Source organism: Planococcus citri, chromosome 1, assembly GCF_950023065.1.
Source record: "Planococcus citri chromosome 1, ihPlaCitr1.1, whole genome shotgun sequence".
NCBI lineage: Eukaryota > Metazoa > Arthropoda > Insecta > Hemiptera > Pseudococcidae > Planococcus > Planococcus citri.
The window spans coordinates 34,282,713-34,301,434 of record NC_088677.1 but is presented as its reverse complement, the minus strand read 5'-3'; the positions used below and the strand labels follow the sequence as shown (position 1 = coordinate 34,301,434).

At 31.7% G+C, this 18,722-nt stretch overlaps 4 protein-coding genes across 10 annotated transcripts in view; 2 read left to right on the top strand and 2 right to left on the bottom strand.

Annotated features, from left to right (window-relative positions):
- Window positions 1–2: 2 nt before the first annotated feature.
- Window positions 3–3,161, bottom strand: LOC135831562 (reticulon-4-interacting protein 1 homolog, mitochondrial-like). The gene is made up of 9 exons (XM_065344150.1): window positions 2,695–3,161; window positions 2,322–2,559; window positions 2,090–2,235; window positions 1,855–2,010; window positions 1,479–1,774; window positions 1,222–1,401; window positions 964–1,132; window positions 688–875; window positions 3–605 (listed from the first exon to the last, which is right to left on the bottom strand). The coding sequence occupies exons 1-9, from the start codon at window positions 2,740–2,742 to the stop codon at window positions 578–580; spliced, it is 1,449 nt and encodes a 482-aa protein (XP_065200222.1). The 5' UTR covers window positions 2,743–3,161; the 3' UTR covers window positions 3–577.
- A 33-nt stretch (window positions 3,162–3,194) lies between these two features.
- Window positions 3,195–7,971, top strand: CenB1A (Centaurin beta 1A). Its single transcript, XM_065344147.1, has 15 exons — window positions 3,195–3,642; window positions 3,763–3,932; window positions 4,010–4,067; window positions 4,142–4,374; window positions 4,462–4,690; window positions 4,772–5,084; window positions 5,162–5,267; window positions 5,354–5,530; window positions 5,608–5,714; window positions 5,792–5,972; window positions 6,048–6,361; window positions 6,446–6,612; window positions 6,677–6,776; window positions 6,851–6,971; window positions 7,056–7,971. The coding sequence occupies exons 2-15, from the start codon at window positions 3,883–3,885 to the stop codon at window positions 7,180–7,182; spliced, it is 2,283 nt and encodes a 760-aa protein (XP_065200219.1). The 5' UTR covers window positions 3,195–3,642; window positions 3,763–3,882; the 3' UTR covers window positions 7,183–7,971.
- Window positions 7,972–8,300: 329 nt separating this feature from the next.
- Window positions 8,301–12,988, top strand: LOC135831561 (acetyl-coenzyme A transporter 1). Of its 2 annotated transcripts, none has more exons than XM_065344149.1 (10): window positions 8,301–8,426; window positions 9,473–9,743; window positions 9,822–9,948; window positions 10,040–10,208; window positions 10,695–10,849; window positions 10,932–11,128; window positions 11,208–11,392; window positions 11,476–11,593; window positions 11,679–11,876; window positions 11,955–12,988. In XM_065344149.1, exons 2-10 carry the CDS (start codon window positions 9,492–9,494, stop codon window positions 12,132–12,134), a joined length of 1,581 nt encoding a protein of 526 aa, XP_065200221.1. In that variant the 5' UTR covers window positions 8,301–8,426; window positions 9,473–9,491; the 3' UTR covers window positions 12,135–12,988. The 2 variants fall into 2 exon arrangements, with proteins under 2 accessions (XP_065200221.1, XP_065200220.1); XM_065344148.1 differs by lacking the exon at window positions 8,301–8,426 and adding an exon at window positions 8,957–9,172.
- Window positions 12,989–13,820: 832 nt separating this feature from the next.
- LOC135831569 (putative polypeptide N-acetylgalactosaminyltransferase 9) overlaps window positions 13,821–18,722 on the bottom strand; it is a 113,566-nt gene continuing 108,664 nt past the window's right edge. For all 6 annotated transcript variants that reach the window (XM_065344167.1, XM_065344164.1, XM_065344163.1 and 3 more), the window contains 2 exons: window positions 17,910–18,038; window positions 13,821–16,453 (listed from right to left, as the gene is read on the bottom strand). In XM_065344167.1, the coding sequence (XP_065200239.1) occupies window positions 16,304–16,453; window positions 17,910–18,038 (279 nt within the window). In that variant the 3' untranslated portion in view covers window positions 13,821–16,303. The remainder of the gene's footprint in view (window positions 16,454–17,909; window positions 18,039–18,722) is intronic.

The window sequence follows — 18,722 nt, the reverse complement described above, 5'->3', positions numbered from 1 at the left end:
AATACTCGCATAGAAAATGATTTATTTTTCATAACACCATTACATCAAGTTTCATAGCGAAATTTTTTCTGATACGTATTACACACATTGATCACAAAGTGTTGTTCATGATTACGAATTAAAATTTCAACAATCATTGGAAAATGAGGAAACCTCCACGTATATAAATAATCATTACAGAATATATCTTTGGTCACTACTTATTATAGTACAATCACTTTTTGTATTTCGTATCATTACCTAAATAAAAATCCAAACGATAAAACAATTAAGACTTTGTTAAAAATTAAGGAAGGGGGAAGTAAAATTTCAAACACACAAAGCATCTAAGTCCATATTAACTACTATAAGTAATAAAAGCATAATGTATTATCCCTACATTTACAACGGTTTTTTCGAGATTTATTAAATGCTATAATTTTACAATAATCTATTATCTACCTAAACTACAACAGAGATGAGATCATTATCTTGAATGAGGTTTAACCTACGTTACTTCAATTCCAAAGGTCAATCGTTGTTATTCTTTGGAAAAACCACGACGACGTTTCATTCCCCCAATTCAGATAAAAATGAATTAATTGAACCCAGTATCTCCATGCGTACTAGAAAATATAACCATTTTGGTAGAATAAAAAATAGCAATTGAATAAACAAATAATACGTATAACAGATTTTGATGCTCACTTAAAATATATCACAGGTTTTCCGACTACTTTGGTTGAATTGAGAAACCAGAATGCTCTTTCACAAGACTTCACTTTGAATACACTATCGGTGACTGGATACAGTCTCCCTTCATTTACAAGTTCGCTTAATTCGTCCAATATGCTAGAATTCAGCGGCACATCTTTCCATAAATTGACTCCACATTTCTATTGAAAAAGTAAATACGGTCAATACACTTACATATGAATAAAGTTTTCATGAAAAGAATACATATAACAACAAATGAAGATTTACCTGAAGGATTTTCAACCAAAATGAATAAATTTTACACAACAAATATCCATCCCAATCTTGAGGTATATAATATTCGGAAGATGCATTTATTAATAAGCCATCATTTCTCACCATATTGACGCAAAATTCTTCAGCTGCTGAGCCTACAGTATTGAACACAATGTCGTAACTGGAATAGAAAAGAAATGAAATAATAATTAGTAATGACTTATAAACAATGATTATGATTCAACATTCGCTTCATTTCGTAATATTTACCGTCTAGATTGCGGTAAATCTGGGCTCATGTGGTCTAAAAGCAATATGCTTTGGGCACCGGCATCCAACATTTTATTTACAGCTTGAGACATACACGATGTCGTTATACTAACATTATAAATGGAACACAACTGGATAATAATACAGCCGATGGCAGTATTTCCGGCATGAACTAGTACCCTGTGCCAATAAAGAAATATCCTTCGAGTTATGCATATTTTTAGGTAGCAATCCTGTTGGACAGATTATTACAATACCTTTTCCCTCTTCCAATGCACGAATCAACGATTCCTGCTCGATTTTTCACACAATCTAAAGCGATACAACCAGAGTATGGAAGGGAGGCAGCGTCGAAGAAGTCTAATCTTTCGGGTTTGTGAGCCACAAAACATTCTTTTACAGCTACATACTCAGCTAAAGTACCAGTCATCCAATACGGTACAGCTGCCCAAACTTCGTCACCAACCTCGAATTTTTTTACATTTTGGCCTATTTCAACAATTACTCCGGCGCAGTCACGACCCAAAATAATGGGATAATCGTTTCGTTTTTTCTACAACGACAATATTTACATTGAAGAGACATAAGTTCAACAATAATTCACAAAATTAACTTGGAAAAACCGATACGAACCAAGACATTATTGTTGAACAGTTCTCTTAAAACTTTTCCATGTCCTAGAGCAATCTGAATATCAATAGGATCTAAAGAACCAGCTTTCACGTGAATCAGAACTTCATCAGCGTTACTTAGAAGAGGAATAGAAGCCTCTTCGAAATAATTAATGCCCTGCCATATACGAATGAGAAGAATAAGGATTATTATTGAATTTAAAAGATGAATCAAAAACTGTTCCAATAACACTTGCCTGCACTCCTCTGTCATTTTTCGCCACCACAGCTCTCATAGGAGCTAAGTACTTCGTTCGAGTGAATAAATGCTGACCTAACAAGGTGAATAAACAACCTCCAACGAAAAACCCAGCAAGTCCAGCTACAGCATGGCTTCTATTCCCTGTAAATTCACCGGGATACGGACAAATTATTTATAGATAAATTTGATATATGAACTGTAAATTCGTTATTTTCAGTAATACTCACATAGTCGAATGGAGTACGAAAAATTTCGTAAATGATTGACACCATTTGGAACATAGAACGAGTTTTGATATGGAATAATTATCAATTGTAAGTATAGCTGATTCAAATGATTTTGAATGTTAGTAAGTAAGGTTTCAATGGATGTGTTTGACGATACATAGACAACCATATCTCTCGTCTCACGCAAACAGCTTTCAAGAGTTGTATTTGCTTCATGCTTCAGGATTATGATTTGATTCTGAAAAAAAGAAATATCGATTTGATTACCTAAATACACCTACGTCCTCGTAGACCAGTAGCTTGTCAGGTACATACACCAAACACATATCTATAGTTCTATTCGAGTTAGGTACATATGTATTATTGTTCTTACAAGTAAATAATCAGTGAATTGGGATAAATAGCAGACTAAATCCTCCATATTTTTCAGTTGTTGCCTCTAGGTAGTTTTCGAAGAGATTGCAGAAGAGTGTTCAGGTTCAGGTACACATGATTGATGATTTACAGAGCTTCGCAGGGTAACTATAAATGGATTGCGGATACAAAAAATTCATTGAAAATATTACGTACATTAATTACTAACTACTATGCAATGACTAGATGTGGATCAACACATTATTAATTTTAGCTAAACATTTAAGAAATCGATCACAATTTAAATTTCTACGACATTTTCCAGCAATTTTTAGTGATCAAAAATTTATGCGGATTTTTATCATTATTTTTTATCATTATCAATAAAATCTCGATATTTCGATTTTATGAAATGTCGATATCGATGTTACATCGATTTTCAAAAGTATCGACTATCGACTTATACGTTCATCAGTTTTTTTTTGTTTTATTGTTGTTGTTGTTTATGTATGTATTGGTCACTCATTTAGAAATTTAATTAATGAAAATTTGATTAATTTGAAATTTGAATCGGATAAACCGACGCAGAGAAATTTATTGTGCATTGGTTACGATGCGTTGAGATGAGTTTAATAGTTATTTTTCAATAATTTATCACGATTTTCAGTAGTTATCCAATTTTCTGTGATATCATTTTTGTTCTATGATGATTAACACGTTGATGTTATGAAGTTTTTACGCGTTAATTAATCATTGACAACCCAATCATAACAAAATATGAATACTCAATATTGAGTCGCGAAAACGCGGTGAACCTTCCACAAAGAATTGCGAACTGAGGCTCGAGTCTAGGAGGTTATTTATACGAAGATATTTCCTAAGAAGTATGATCTCATCCGCACGGAAGTTGTGGAGAGACGCGATCAACAGTTGGTTCTCAGTTCACGAAAAATAGTTGATGAAATTTGTAAGTTGAATTTTACTATTTCACTCATTATTAATTGATTTTTCTTACCCATGTGAATTTTTTTTAAAGTGATGTGTCATTTTTTATTATTCTAATATTACATTTCTTGTTGATATTTAGTTAATATGTGTGCAATGTATAATGCACCCATGAAAAATATTGCTGTTATAAGCTAGTGAAGAAATTACTCATCGAAGCGTAGTTTGATAACATTTCACTCGCCTAGTTAAAGTGATCAAAATGATTCCTCCGGAAATAGATGATTGTTTTCAAGATTCTCCTCGTTTCAGGTAAACCATCTTACCTAATCCCTCATCGAAAGCTTTCATTAAATTTCAATTGTATTATTATTCGAACTATGTTTCAGAACACTCATTGAAAATCAAGAATCTGAAATAGAAATACTCGAACAACGACTCGAAAAAGTGAGTGAATTTTTTTGTTTTGCTTCTAGTATATATTTGATTTTGAACATGAACTAATTTTTATGTAATTTTAGGTGATAAAGATGTGCTCATCCATGATAGACAGTGGCAAAAATTATGCAAATCAGCAGTCTCAATTTACCAATAGCTTATGGGAGATGGCTCTGTGTTTCAAAAACGATCAGAAGTCGAAGAAAAATTTCTCCAAGATCATCGATGTGTTCCACGACATGAACAAATTTCAAAACATATTATTGGAACAAGCCGCCAAAACAATATTGAATAATTTTAGTTCGTTTTTAAAAGAGTACGTAATTTAAAATCTTTTCCGTACGAACCGTTGATATTATAACGTTATTCATTTTGGCGTTTCTTTGTTGTTCTTGTCGTACAGTAACATTAAAGCTTGCAAAGAATCCCATCATCATTTCGAAAAAGTATCCAGCGACTACGACTCTTCTTTGTTACGAAATGCTCAAGCTTCAAAATCACGTCCCCAAGAAGTGGAAGAAATTGATAACGTGTTAGCAGCATCTCGTACGTGCTTCAGGCACACAGCTTTGGACCATGTACGTTCAGTCACAATGTTGAACATGAAGAAAAAACCCGAGCTCATGGCTGCGGTAATGAATGTTTAATCATTTTATTACCATATTTATGGTCAACTCTTCGAATTAATTGTTTTATGGTTTTTTTTCTCGCAGTTATCATCCTATTTGAGAGCTTGCAATACATATTTTCATCAAGGTTATGATCTCTTCGGAGAGATTGGTTCGTTTATGAATGAATTAGACAACGAAATAGGTGACATGCAACAAGAAAATTCTAAAATTGAGAAGCAATTTGGAAGTTACCATAATCACGTTAGTACTTACGATAATGATGAAAAAAATCGTCCGGATGGTGGTTATTTAATGGAAGGATACCTTTTCAAAAGATCATCGAACGCGTTTAAAACTTGGAACAGAAGATGGTTTTATTTGACTAACAACCAGCTTTTGTATAGAAAAAGAACAGGTTTGTTTATTGAAATTCTGTGAATTAATTTCAAATACCAGTGTATTCTTTTCATTTTCTTAATTACTCGTCATTAGGAGACGATGTTACCGTTATGGAAGAGGATCTAAAACTGTGTACTGTACGACCGGTTTCCGCTGAGTTTGATCGACGATTTTGTTTCGAAATCCTTTCCCCTTCGAAGTAAGATTCTCAAGCTAACAAAGACACGTACCTAGGTGTTTTTTAATAATGGTTTTACTTATAAATTGTCATTGTTTTATATGTAGAAGCCACATGCTGCAAGCTGATACCGAACAAATGTATCAAACATGGATTAAAGCTCTGCAACAAGGTATTGGTTCGGCAATACAAGGCAATTCTCATAGCCTTAATTCGTCTGAAGAGTGTCAAAAACAATCGAATAATAATCTATTGGAAAGTATACCTCAATCGCAAAAACCAAAGTACGAAAGTGTGATGTTTACATAATATCAATGGTTTGAAGTATGGAAACAGTTTAATTTAATAATTAAAATTATAGAGTATGGGAAATGCTACAGAAAATACCAGGAAATGATAAATGCTGTGATTGTGGAGATTCAAATCCTTGTTGGGCCAGTATCAATTTAGGAATCACATTATGCATTGGTAAATTTCTCCAAAATTTATTGCAATCAAATTATTTCATCATTGATTCAATACTTATATCTGTATCGTGTGTACAGAGTGTTGCGGCGTTCATCGTGGTCTAGGAGTTCAATACAGTAAAGTTCGTTCATTGAAATTAGACGATTGGGAATTGGAAATTTTGAAAGTAATGGCTGAGCTAGGTAACGACATCGTCAACGAAATATACGAAAAAAATGTTCCTGAAAACGTAACGCGAGCTTATCCTAAATGCAAAAGGTTTTTACATTCCATGACTTAATAATAGTAGTTTTTTTGCGCACAAAAATATAATTTTTGTTATTTCTATTTTAGTGGCATTCGCGAAGCGTGGATTAAGGCGAAATACATTCAAAAATCGTTCGTTAAAAGCATCAACGGGAGTCCTGCTGTTCAGAATCACAACAACAATAACCCAGCGCGAAAAGAAGTAGCTAGAAAGTGGAGCGTACGTAAATTGCGTCGTAGACCTCAAAAACAATCTTCAAAATCAAATGATACTAAAGAAGATAGACAGTCATCTGGTAGTGAAAAATCAATATTAGTTTTCGGAGCGAATATCAACGAGCATTTACCAGAGGCGCCTATATTTGTCAGTAGTGACGACGATTCAGTTACTAGTGAAGATGGTAAAGTGTCTTTTATTTCAGAAATTCGTATTAAGGATACACATTCTTCATGTTATCATTTTTTGCGATTTTGTTTTCTTTTAGTGGCCGAAGAAGACATATCTAAGCTCAGCCCGAACTTGCTGCTGTATCGAGCATCGGGTGCGCATAATTTACCTGTGATGTGCCATGCTTTCGCTGCCGGTGCTGATCCGAACTGGATCAATGTTGAAGATGGAAATCGAGTAGCTCTTCATCAAGCAGTCAAGAGTGTAAGTTTTCTAATTTATCACCTTGAACTTTGAATTTATTTGCTGTAATGTGGAAATGGTTTAGGGATCCGTTATGGCTTGCGAATATCTTCTACTTAATTCGGCTAAAATAAATGTTCAAGATGCGGATTCTAAAACTCCATTGTATCTGGCCACATCTTTGAGTAAGTCAATTTACAAAAATAGGATATTGTTCGGTGTTCATTATTTCAAGTTTTCAACTAATTTTTTTATTTAGATCATACGTCTCAAGTTAGTTTACTATTGAAACATAAAGCTGATCAACATTTGAAAGATATCGATGATTTGAGTCCGTTGGATGTCGCTGTGAGAGAAACAAATGCGGATATTGTTACTTTGTCAGTACAATTCATTATGGCTTGCTTCTTTTAAATTAAAGTTCGTTCAAGGATGGTTCTTTTAAATGGTATTATTTATTACAGATTAAGATTAGGACGATTAAATGAAGAAATGAGGGACACTGAAGACAATGAAAATGATCGAACGTTCACCGAAGTCGTCAACGAATTCACGCAAATGAATATGAATTCGATAAATTTACAGAAATAATTTTACCCTTGTTATATTTTATATTATAAGTTTCTTGTTCTCAACAAAGATCAAATTCGTTTAATGTCAATACGCTTAGTAACGTGTAACTTAATTTTTTTTTTTGAACAAATTTTCCTCATCTTGCCAAGATTAGCGTCTCGCGCTGGAATGGAAGTATTCCATCAGTCAATTCATATTTCACTCAATTGTTTGTTAAATGATGACCGAACAATGCTGTAACTATCGGTAACGCTTCTGACTGTTTACCATTTTGTACAACTAGGCTAGTTTTCTTTGTCCAACGATATTATTCGATAGAACTTTCTTTTTTTTATTATTATTATTTTTTTTTTTTGAATAAATGTGATAAGATGTATGTACGAGTAAGATGTTGTTTTGTTTTTATAATTTTTATATTAGTATTTTTTTTTACGTCGTGATTGGTGTGTAGAGATGAATTCTTCTTTCTTTTTCTATCATTTCATAATTATTATACCTATTATGTATTTTTATTGTTGTATTTTTTAGAATCAGAATGTGATTCGGATTATGATATTTTTGGAAACAAGGTTTCAATACAATTAATTTCGGTTGACGATCAATTCTCATCCGCTTACTTATTACTCTGGTATTATAGACTGACTTATCATGAAGTGCATACATTGTATAAGGTAAACCAGATAAATTATTAAATAATTCATCTGTACCTATAGATGTTCCAAGTGTAACCATCATTCATTCGATATTTTATAAGGTGCAATATTTTTAAATACATTATTGTTTTATTATTAAATGTACACCTATTCATTTTTGTGATTCATTTCGGTTTTGCATTTTACATATTGTTTCGCTAATCCTAAATACCTACATCGCTACAAGTGATGATGACGGAATTTAAATAAATGGGAATACATTACCCTATCATTTCCTTTCATCGCCGAAAGTTATAATTTTCTCATGCCATCAGTGGTACAGCCCACTTCCTCTCAACATCCTATAGGAATTTGACAGTGACCTGTTTATTTGCACCTAGGTTTCAGATCAAATGAATTAAGCTGTCGTTGGTACAATAAAATCGACTCTCTTTATTACTTACGTTATGCTTTAAAATAACTGCACTGCTGATTCTTTCTGAGAAGCATTCAAGGTTATGGTATAAACTTGTCCATCTTGTACCAATAGCCTACATACCTACGAGAGAAGTATGTGACAAATGAAGCATAATTTCATTAAATTAACAGTACAGCGTTGATCTGAAAATGGTAAGTTTTTGAACATAAAATTTAAAAAATATATTTACACTACGGTCTAAGAGAATTTTTAATATTTATCGGTGTCTGTAAACAATTGAAAACTTGAGTGAGCGTCGTTCGTTTGTGTCGTTTTTATCTGCTTTGTTTAGAGATACCTATAGATTTAATAATTAATACGCAGTTATGCGTGAGATAAGTCCAGGTGAAATTTAATTACAAATAAACCAACAAATCATTTTGAAATTATTATTTCGTTCATTAACCTTATCTTTAGAAATCGCAAAAACCCGGGAAAATGTTTCATTGACTGGGCTATTTTCCAAATTTTCATTGAAATGGGATTATCAAATATTTTTATGACATCTATGATCGAATCAGATTAGTCAGATTATTATTCTTCATCCACGTTCAAAACTCATGTAGATGTATCAGTTTCTCTATTTAAAAATTTTATTACAGAGAACAAAATTAGTACTTTCAAGTTCAAGTTTTAAATTCAAAAATCCAAAACCGTGTTTTTTGCAACTTTACGGTCTTTACGATCGGTTAATAACATAGCCACTGAATGAAACACACGTGTAAGTACGGGTTCGGGAAATTTTTATCAGTGAATGTTGCGTGTGGTTTGTAGTATCAGTGATATCATTCAATTTTCAACAGAAATCTGAAATTATTTTATTTTAAACGTGAATCATTCCGGTTCTACATAAGGGATTTAAAAATCTCCATTCTTATATATTATATTATCACCTGAGGTTAGTGTTCTATGGATTTTAATTCATTTAGGTACCTGCGACACATTTTACGTGATATGTAGTACGTTTCATACCATCGTAACATGTGAACGGAATCACAAAAATAATAACAAAACGATTTGTGTCAGACACTTTTCGAGATTACGAGAAATGTTGTTTCTTGCTGGCACTTTTTATAAAATATTATATCATCTTCGTATTCGTATGTAAATCTTGGAAATCCAAGTTTATCTTGTACACTGCTGATAACACTAAATGCTTGAATAAGATTGATTTATACGTGTTTGTATTGTTGAAAAGTTCAACAATCAAGAAGATAATGGAGTCATTCTCCACTGAAACTGTGCCGACGAAACGTTCTCGTTCGAAAATGCGTTCCGAAGCTGCAGAAAAAGGTAACGAAACCGTGTACAAGGCGCCGGAAACAGAAGATGTACCTGAAGAAGAAATCAACGATGCGCCGAATATCGCTTTATTATTCTTTTTATATTTACTTCAAGGCGTTCCTTTAGGATTAGCAGCTGCTATTCCTATAATTTTACAAAAGAGAAAAGTCAGCTACAGTGATCAGGTAATTCATCTAATTGTTTCTATATTGAGCGTTGCTTTATTTGGTGAATTATAACAGATGTTAAAAATGTTTCGTCAGGCTGAATTCAGTTTAGTATCATGGCCGTTTAGCATGAAACTGTTATGGGCTCCAATCGTCGATGCCGTATATTCTGCGAAATTTGGACGCCGAAAATCCTGGCTTATTCCTACTCAGTATTTAATAGGTAAGGCTTATAGTTATTTTCTATCACGGTGTTTCTGATGGAAAACCGAATGAAAGCAGTATTCGATTTCTATTATATGGTGTTTTTACAGGTGCATTCATGTTTTTTATATCTATGAATGTGGATTCATGGCTTGGTGATGAAGAGGGTAAAGTACCTCCTAGAATAACGTTCTTGACTATGATGTTTTTTGCTTGTAATTTTTTGGCTGCTACTCAAGATATTGCTGTCGATGGATGGGCTTTGACTATGTTACACAGGTGATTATCAAGGTTTTTAATTTAGCTTAGACCTTAGACTCTCATCTTCAGAGAATATGAATCAACAATTTCTTGGTTACATTTCTGTGTATACTGTTTACGTTCAATCGATTTGTAGTGATGCTGTTGAAACGAGATGCTGGTTTTGAAAACCGGTTCAGATATTAGAAATACTAAGTTGTAAAATAATTTATTCGAATTTTCCATTTGAAATTTCTTTAATATCACAATTCGCTATTTCTTTTTACAAATTTGTTGTCGAATTCATCAAAGGGAAATTCCAAATTGATAACTTGTTTGCAGTTTGAACTATGGAATTATTTTTATAAAATGATTTTTCGAATCAATTTTATTTGCAAATTTCGATGAAAGCAATTAAAGAATCACGTTTCCTGGTATTACTCATCAATATTTGCATTTTTCGAAGAAAAAAGCCTAGTACTGAATTAAGATAAACTAATTTGAAGATTTTTGTGTGCTTCGTAGAAAAAATGTTGGACATGCTTCAACATGCAACAGTGTTGGTCAAACAGTTGGAGTATTTTTCGGATACGTCGTATTTATTGCTCTGGATTCGGCTGACTTTTGCAATACCTGGCTCCGTTCTACTCCTTCGGACACCGGACTTATAAAATTTTCGAGTAAATATCAACGTTTTGTTCACCAAAATTGATTTTGAACCGATATATAATTATCTTTTTAATCATTATGAAAAAATTTCAGCTTTCATGTATTTCTGGTCGATCACCTACGTCATTTCGACCACATTGGTGGCCATATTTAAAAAAGACAATAGTATGAGTATCGTTGAAAATGAGAAAGAAATCGACATGAATGTGAAGCAAAGTTATCAATTGCTGTGGGAAATCATGAAATTACATCCAGTTCAACAAATGGCAATGATACTGCTTACTTGCAAAGTACATTTTGTATTTTCACTTTTCTAAAGATGATATTCGATTGGATGTACCTATAACTGTGTGGTTTTTTTCTGCTTAGATTGGATTTGCCGCTTGTGATGCGGTGAGTTCTTTGAAATTAGTAGAGGTTGGAGTTCCTAAAGATAAACTTGCTATTATGAGCGTACCGTTGATGCCGTTTCAAATTATTTTACCTTTTGTGATTAGTCGATATATCGTCGGACCTCGTCCTCTCGATGTTTTCATCGCTGTGGTTCCTTACAGGTTTGATATTTTGTATATTTTTTTTTGGCCACTTTCGTGTGAATTATTTTATAAATTCGTGTATTTGTATTACTTGACCACAGGTTACTCATAGGATTAATGCTCGCTGGACTCGTGTACATAACTCCTAATTTCTTCGTCAACAACGAATTACCTACTAGTTACTATTTATGGTTGTTAATCACTTACGGAGTGCAGCAGGTAACCTATCTACACTGTGATTAAAATTATTCATAGATGTGTTAAAATGTTCTAAAATAATAATATTTTCTATTGCAATTCGTAGATGGCTGTGTATAGTATGTTTGTAGCTGCGATGGCATTTTTCGCCAAAGTCAGCGATCCGAGATCCGGTGGTACTTACATGACTTTATTGAACACTTTGAGTAATTTAGGTGGAACATGGCCTTCTACCGTAGTATTATGGCTCGTTGATTTATTAACTTTTAAAAAATGCCACAATAGTTGCACAGGATCCGAAACGGTAAATTTTAATATAAAAATTGCTCTTATACTTATTCACAAATATGTTTAATACATATGTATTCGATGTTTTTTTCAGCCCTGCGATCCGAAAGAAATCTGCCACACGTTTATAGACGGATATTACGTCGAAGTCATCGTATGTACGATAATTGGTATCATTTGGCTTCAATGGGGTAAAATTAAAGTGAGAAGGTTACAAAATCTTGGAGATGCATCGTGGCTCGTGAATAGTAGAATATTCACTAATAAAAGCTGACTACTCTCCGATTGCGAGTACACAGTTGTATCATTGGAAGATGGAGATGAAAATGAAGCTGAAGTTGAAGCTGTAGATGAAAACGAAGAAGACGACAAAAAAGAACTTATATGTGAAGCGTGATTTAGGACAATTATGATTACAAGGGTGGGGTTATTGTTACATCGACTTTTCATTTCAATCATCTGATTATTTTTCAAACTGTACCTTGTGTTAGGTTTTATGAACCATTTTTTTTATTTTAGTTTTTTTCATTTCCGAAATGAATTACTCAAGTGTTTTTTTTAAAATAAGTTCATTTTTAATATACCTGTAAAATTGACTCTCCCCAGTCGGTATGCATGTAAGGTACATTCCATCCGTTTTCATTCCAGGAAATGGTTGTTGAAATAATTGATAATAAGTTGTATTTTGTGCGAATGTCCTACCTATATTTATTTGCGCAAACTAATTGCAATTGAATGTGATAAATCTATTTTTATCTATTACGATGTTTTTACGTATTATTTATCGTTTTTTAATCATTAACGTATTATTTTATGAGCACATACTTATTTCAATAAGTAATGAAAAAATTGCATTTCAATGTTTTAGATCACAAAATAGTAACTTCATTTCATATGTCAAACATTTTTCGACGTTGTTTTGATTATCTTTGATCTTTTTTCAATTCTTCTATTAATTTCAAAAATTCATTACATCTTCAAAAAATTTTTTCAAAATACTGCTGCTAATACCACTAATATTTGGATGCAATGATTGATTGATTCTAAGAAAGGGTATTTCATCTAGGTACTGAATTGTATCGTGTTTCATTTCATCTTGTTTTATTAAAGAAATGTTTTGGTTCTTTATGATTTTTTATTTCATTCATATTCATATCGTGATTTCACACTAAACTAACAAGAAAACCTTGTCAACTCGTCACCTCCGATTAAGCTGAATTTTGGCACACTGAAAGTTCATATTACCCAACACCACAGAACCAAATTTTCAACTACCTACCGAAGTTGATTTTTCTGGAGAGATTCCAGTGTGATGGAGAAAAACCAATTTCTGCTAAAGGCTCCAGATCGTATCGATTTGGGAGGTGGACTTTGGTATACAAACCAAAGTTCAGATTTTCATCTTGTGGTTTACAGAGTGAATTAAAATGTAGAAAATCTGGTAAGATTAAAAAAAATGGCCCTTGAAATTTGACGCATTTTGAATTGAATCAGAAAAAGAATTGGATAAAATAAACATGATTTTTTTGGGGAAGTGGAAGGAGGTAAATGGTAATTTTCCACACAATTTTAATTTTTAGGAGGGAAAAGCGAAAACATTGAAAGTGTTGAAGAAGTTGCCTACTCTAAAAGCGCAAAAATTATTCCAAACTCGGAGTTTTTTTAACGAATGTGATTTTTAAGAAATTAGCATCGATTCCAATGGATCAAATTCGAGATTTCTCTTCACGAATTCTAATCCAAAATGAATGTATCATAATCCCCCCCCCCTCTCACACACACAATTTTACCCATTTTGTTTTGAGAAAATAAATCGATCGTTCACGAACCAGTTTGATATCTGCTTGAAATGATTCCAATGAACTGTTCTGTAAAATGCGAAGAAAAAAGAATCATTGCAACAGCGTCTAGATGTACAGTATTTTACTGAAAACAATGCATCATAAAATCAATAGAAAAATAACGATTAATCGATCATTTTATTTCTCAAGTATTTTAAAAATAGAACGAAATAAATAAATTGTTTTATAAATGTTCGAACGGATGTGCAATTAGCTAATTCGAAGATGAAACATATTCGTACTCTGAACGAAAAATTGCATATTAAAAGAAACAATTTGTTCGCTAATACCAGTCTGCAGATACGTAAAAATATGTATACAATTATTTACAAACTCTTACGAATACGTATGTATTAAAATAGTCGATAAAAAATTACACTTTTGTAAAAATCTTTAGGTACAATATGATCAAGCACATTTAAATAGAAGATCTGTGTTCTGTTTAAATGAGAGAGAAAAAAAAACTCAATAAGTAGGTATATATAATCCTAAAGTAGTAACTTTGAGCAAGCCTTCCCTTCTCATAGGCTTCAAATTCACTAATTACTCTCAATGACGTCATACGAAGGGTTTTACATATTGATATGTAATTTATTTTTAATTAAAATATTAATCTCGTACTATATTTTCCGCACAGAGAGCTTCGAGTAATGTAATATTATTAATGGTTTATAGCTATAAAAACGCAAAGTTTCTGTAATATTTCTTCATATTATGGCACTGGTGTTTTAGCTTTTTTACGAAGAAATACGTTCAAGAAACTCGCTTTTATACCTTTCAACCACGTTACACATTTGTTTTGTTCTATATAACAAAATTGGGGAAAGGGGGAGAAAAATAATAAAAATAAAAAGGCTATACACATCGAACAATGAAACTAATAGGTAGAAACTTTGAGAGGAGTGAAGTTTCTCAATGGAATGTCAACAATAACTTATCATACGATAAAGTCACAGCGATCGTAAGCTTAAGTAATAAACTTAAATTTAACACGAATATAACAGCCAAAAATTACTAAAATAACAAAAGTATATAGTAAAATACCGTAATCAAAATATAAGGAAAGAAGAAATAAGCAACGTAAATTTATAATAATAACAAAAATTTCAACGACACGAACAAATTTATCTTATCGTTGAGCATACGCGAAATTATCCGTACAAATAATTAGAAAAAAAAAAGAATAGGTACATAATTCACTAATAAAAAAATTCAAATTCAGATTGAAATTTTTGGTAAAAAAAAAAAGAAAAAAAAATTATAAAAAAATAGTAGACTAGTATTGGTCGCTTAAAAACGGAAAATTTTTATAATCAACTTAACGGCAAGACTTTTTAATTACAGAATGTAAATATTTAGTCCTAAATTATCTAATTTTATAATGTATAAATAAGATACAGCAACGTGAAAAATATCAAAATTTACATTTTTCACTTGGTAACTAAAAATACTCCGATTTCAATTACGAAAACGCTCAGCGACCGGTTTTTTGCCCTTTTATAAAATTTCCGAATATTTTTAAGTTATCGATGTCCTGTCGATCTATACAATAGATCACGCGGATCATTTGATTTTTTTTAATTGAAAATATCGATCAACGACCAAACCGAAACGTAGCAGTAAAAAATACGCTTTTTTAATTTATTCCTCGAAATTAATCTTAAAATTTCGTTATTTTTAATACACAATTTCAGTCCCATCGATGCTTGAAGATCGCCAATATTCAATTTTTAAATTTTGGACTTCGCAGCTTCATCGATTTTTGAACACTTCAAATCTTTCGAGGAATAAATTTACAGGAATTTTCTCGCCGTTACATTTTGGTAATTTAGACGAACTGTATTTTCGAGACGAAATTGCAATTTCAATAAGTCGATATCCAGGGCATCAAGCAAATCGATTTCGCCGTATTGAAATCTATAAAACAAACATATCGTACAATACTACACGTCTTATAGATATGAAAAAACCGCATCCTCGGCTCAAATATATAAATTTACATACTCGTATAAATGCTCTCGTTAATTTGACGCGGTTCTAAAAACCGTTAATAATAATTATATAAAAATCAAAATGGACACAAAGTAGAAAAAAAAACAAAAATACACATACAAATACGCAGACATACACGTAGAATAATAAATAAATTATTATAAAAAGGGACGCGCAAAATGTACCAATTAAATTAGTATATAACCGAGGAACATGTTCAGAACACGTTTCTGACTTACATAAAAATAAATATTTCTTTATTACGAAACGACGCGTTTATCGTAATTCGTATGGCAATTTCATTTTCAAAACGATTAATTTACAAACATGCTAACAAAAAAAAAAAAAAACATATAAATTCATATCAAAGAGGGGAAAAGTAGATAGTAAGATGAAAATTGAATAGGCTAACATGAGGAATATTTTGCTAGATGAGAAAAAAAAATAAAAATGAAAAGTTCGGCTCGGCCGAAAACATGGAATACATGTGTAGCCAAAATCAGTCTCTTGCGAAAATTAAAACCGCGTAGTGGCATATCTCTTCTCATGCTCGTGCAGTCATTTTATATATACGAAGGTATAATGACGAAAATATCGAAATATCCACCGATTATAGAAGATCGAATGCGGTCGCGTTATAAGTTTCAAATTTCCAGCGTTGTCTGGGTAGGTTAGCGTTGCAAGGTTCCATCGTTAATTTTTTCTTATCTTCGGATATGGCGAGGCATTTTTTACTGCTTCCGTGCTGGACTACATTTTCCTGTGTGAACAAAATGGCAAAAAAGGGCTCAAATTAATAGGTAAACTATAGTTCATGATTTCATGTTTGCATAAGGTACAAATAATGCTCTAAAAAAATTTTCAAAAATAATTTTCCATCTTTTTCATATTTTTAGCTGCGAATTTAAAAAAAATAACAAATTTTTGTTTGATTGATCTTTTGTAATTTTTTATGGTCAATTTTTTTTTAATGATTTCGTCATATTATATCCCTTCTATTATTGGTTATAAAAATTTTCCACAATTTTTGCTTTTTTTCAGCAATAAGTAATACTTGAGGCGTTCAAGTTTTCAAGTTTTTTCAGTTCATTTTTTTTTTTTATTGAGTGCCTCATTTGAAAAAAAAATACCAGACTATGTTTTTTTTTTTAAAAAAAAAACAGCAACTTCATCTTTGAAAACAAATAAGCATAATATCAATTTTCGTGTTTTTTCACATTTTTTTACAATAATGAAGTATTTATTTTTACAGTATTTTTATGGATGCTTCTTTTTGAGTTTTTTCGATTAATTTGGCAATTTTTCATACTTATAGTTTATAGTTATTGAATATTCAATTTTTTTCGATTTTCTACCCTTTTTTTCAGTTTTCGCTCAAATTGATCTTTTTTCCCTTTTTATTTTTCTATCTCGACTTCCAAAATATTGCTCAAATTTTTAATAGATATTATCTTGATTAAATATTAGGAAACTGAAAATTATTTTCCCACATTATATTTTGAAATTTCGAATTTTTTCAGGTAATTTTTCAATTCGCTCAGTCTTCTTTTTGTGATTTTTTTTCACAAAATTTCATCTTCTCTCATTTTTATTCATCTTTTTTCTAAATTTGAATTTTTTCCCACCTAATTTTTTGGTGATTTTTTTGAAAGTCTGAATTATTAGTCTAGTTTGTTTCACTCTATCAAAATATCCCAATATTCTCATTTTTTGTGAATTTTTTCACGTCATTACGTCCTTGAGAATCGAGTAAACACTTTGACATGATTTTTCTTCTTCAAATTGCTGGTTTAATAAAAAAAATTAAAACAAGATCCGCTCATTTTATTTGTCAATACTTGAAATACTTGTTGGATTTTTGTAATTTTTTTTTTTTTTTTTTTCAATGAAAATCAGTTTAGGGACACAAATGATTTGTTATTCCTTTAAAAAATTTAATCATTAAAATCTAGCTTTGTGACAATTTTATGGCCCGAAAAAATGATTGGATCTGATCTGATCAGTATAGATCAAATTCGATCAAAACTTTGATCTGGTTGAATATGGTTAGATCTACTCAACTGAATCAGGGGAATGTTCAGATGTAGATCCAATCATTTTCTGCTGTGATCATTCATTCCTATTTCTATGTACAACGACTTGTTTCAAAAAATGAATCCATCAATCGAACTCCTCCCCCTCTAGTCCATGTAATTAATATAAATGATATAACATACCTGAGGTTTGTATATCCACATTTGATTTCCTCTCGATCCGTGACAAGGGAATAGAAATACGTCAGTGCCAGCGTAATCGATACACATTTCGTCTCTTCGGATTTCTCCATTTTTACTCAGCAGCCAATACTAAATTTATACAAAAAAATTATCGATTACATCGAGTCAAGACATAAAAACAGTTTAGTAACTAATATGAACTACTTGATCAACTAAATTATCTAATCGACGATTCAATTGATCGAGTGATTTCAAAAAAATTCACCATTTTTTAAAAACCCAGCAATTTTTATTTCAATTTTTTTGAAAGAAAATATCGTTCGAATGAAACAATTGATCGTAATAAGAAGGAACCGACTCGCGTCATGAAAGTAAAGTGTGTTCCATAACGAGTATCGAATGGTTCTCCTGAGTCCTGTTAATACAGCTAAATTTTGACTACGCATGGGTATAAGTGGATTTGCTTACGCATTATAAAATTAAGGAGATACTTTAGTAAATTTTTTCATTCAAATCCCAGATTTAGAGCCCAAATGTCTTCAAAATTGCAATCAGATAAGTAAATATTTATATTGAGTTGTTTGAAAAACACCTCGACCCTTTTAATTCGGAATTTGATTAAAATTTTCATAATAATCTCCGTAATAGGATTTTCTGTTTTCACTCAAGTGCTACAGCAAAGAAGAGAGAAGTTATTTCTGTTAAATAATATCTCCTTAAATCCCACAGCAAGCAATCCAACATACACGTGAGTAAATGTACAAGTTTGCCAACAATATAGAAGGCAACGAGAACGATGGAGAATGTTCAACT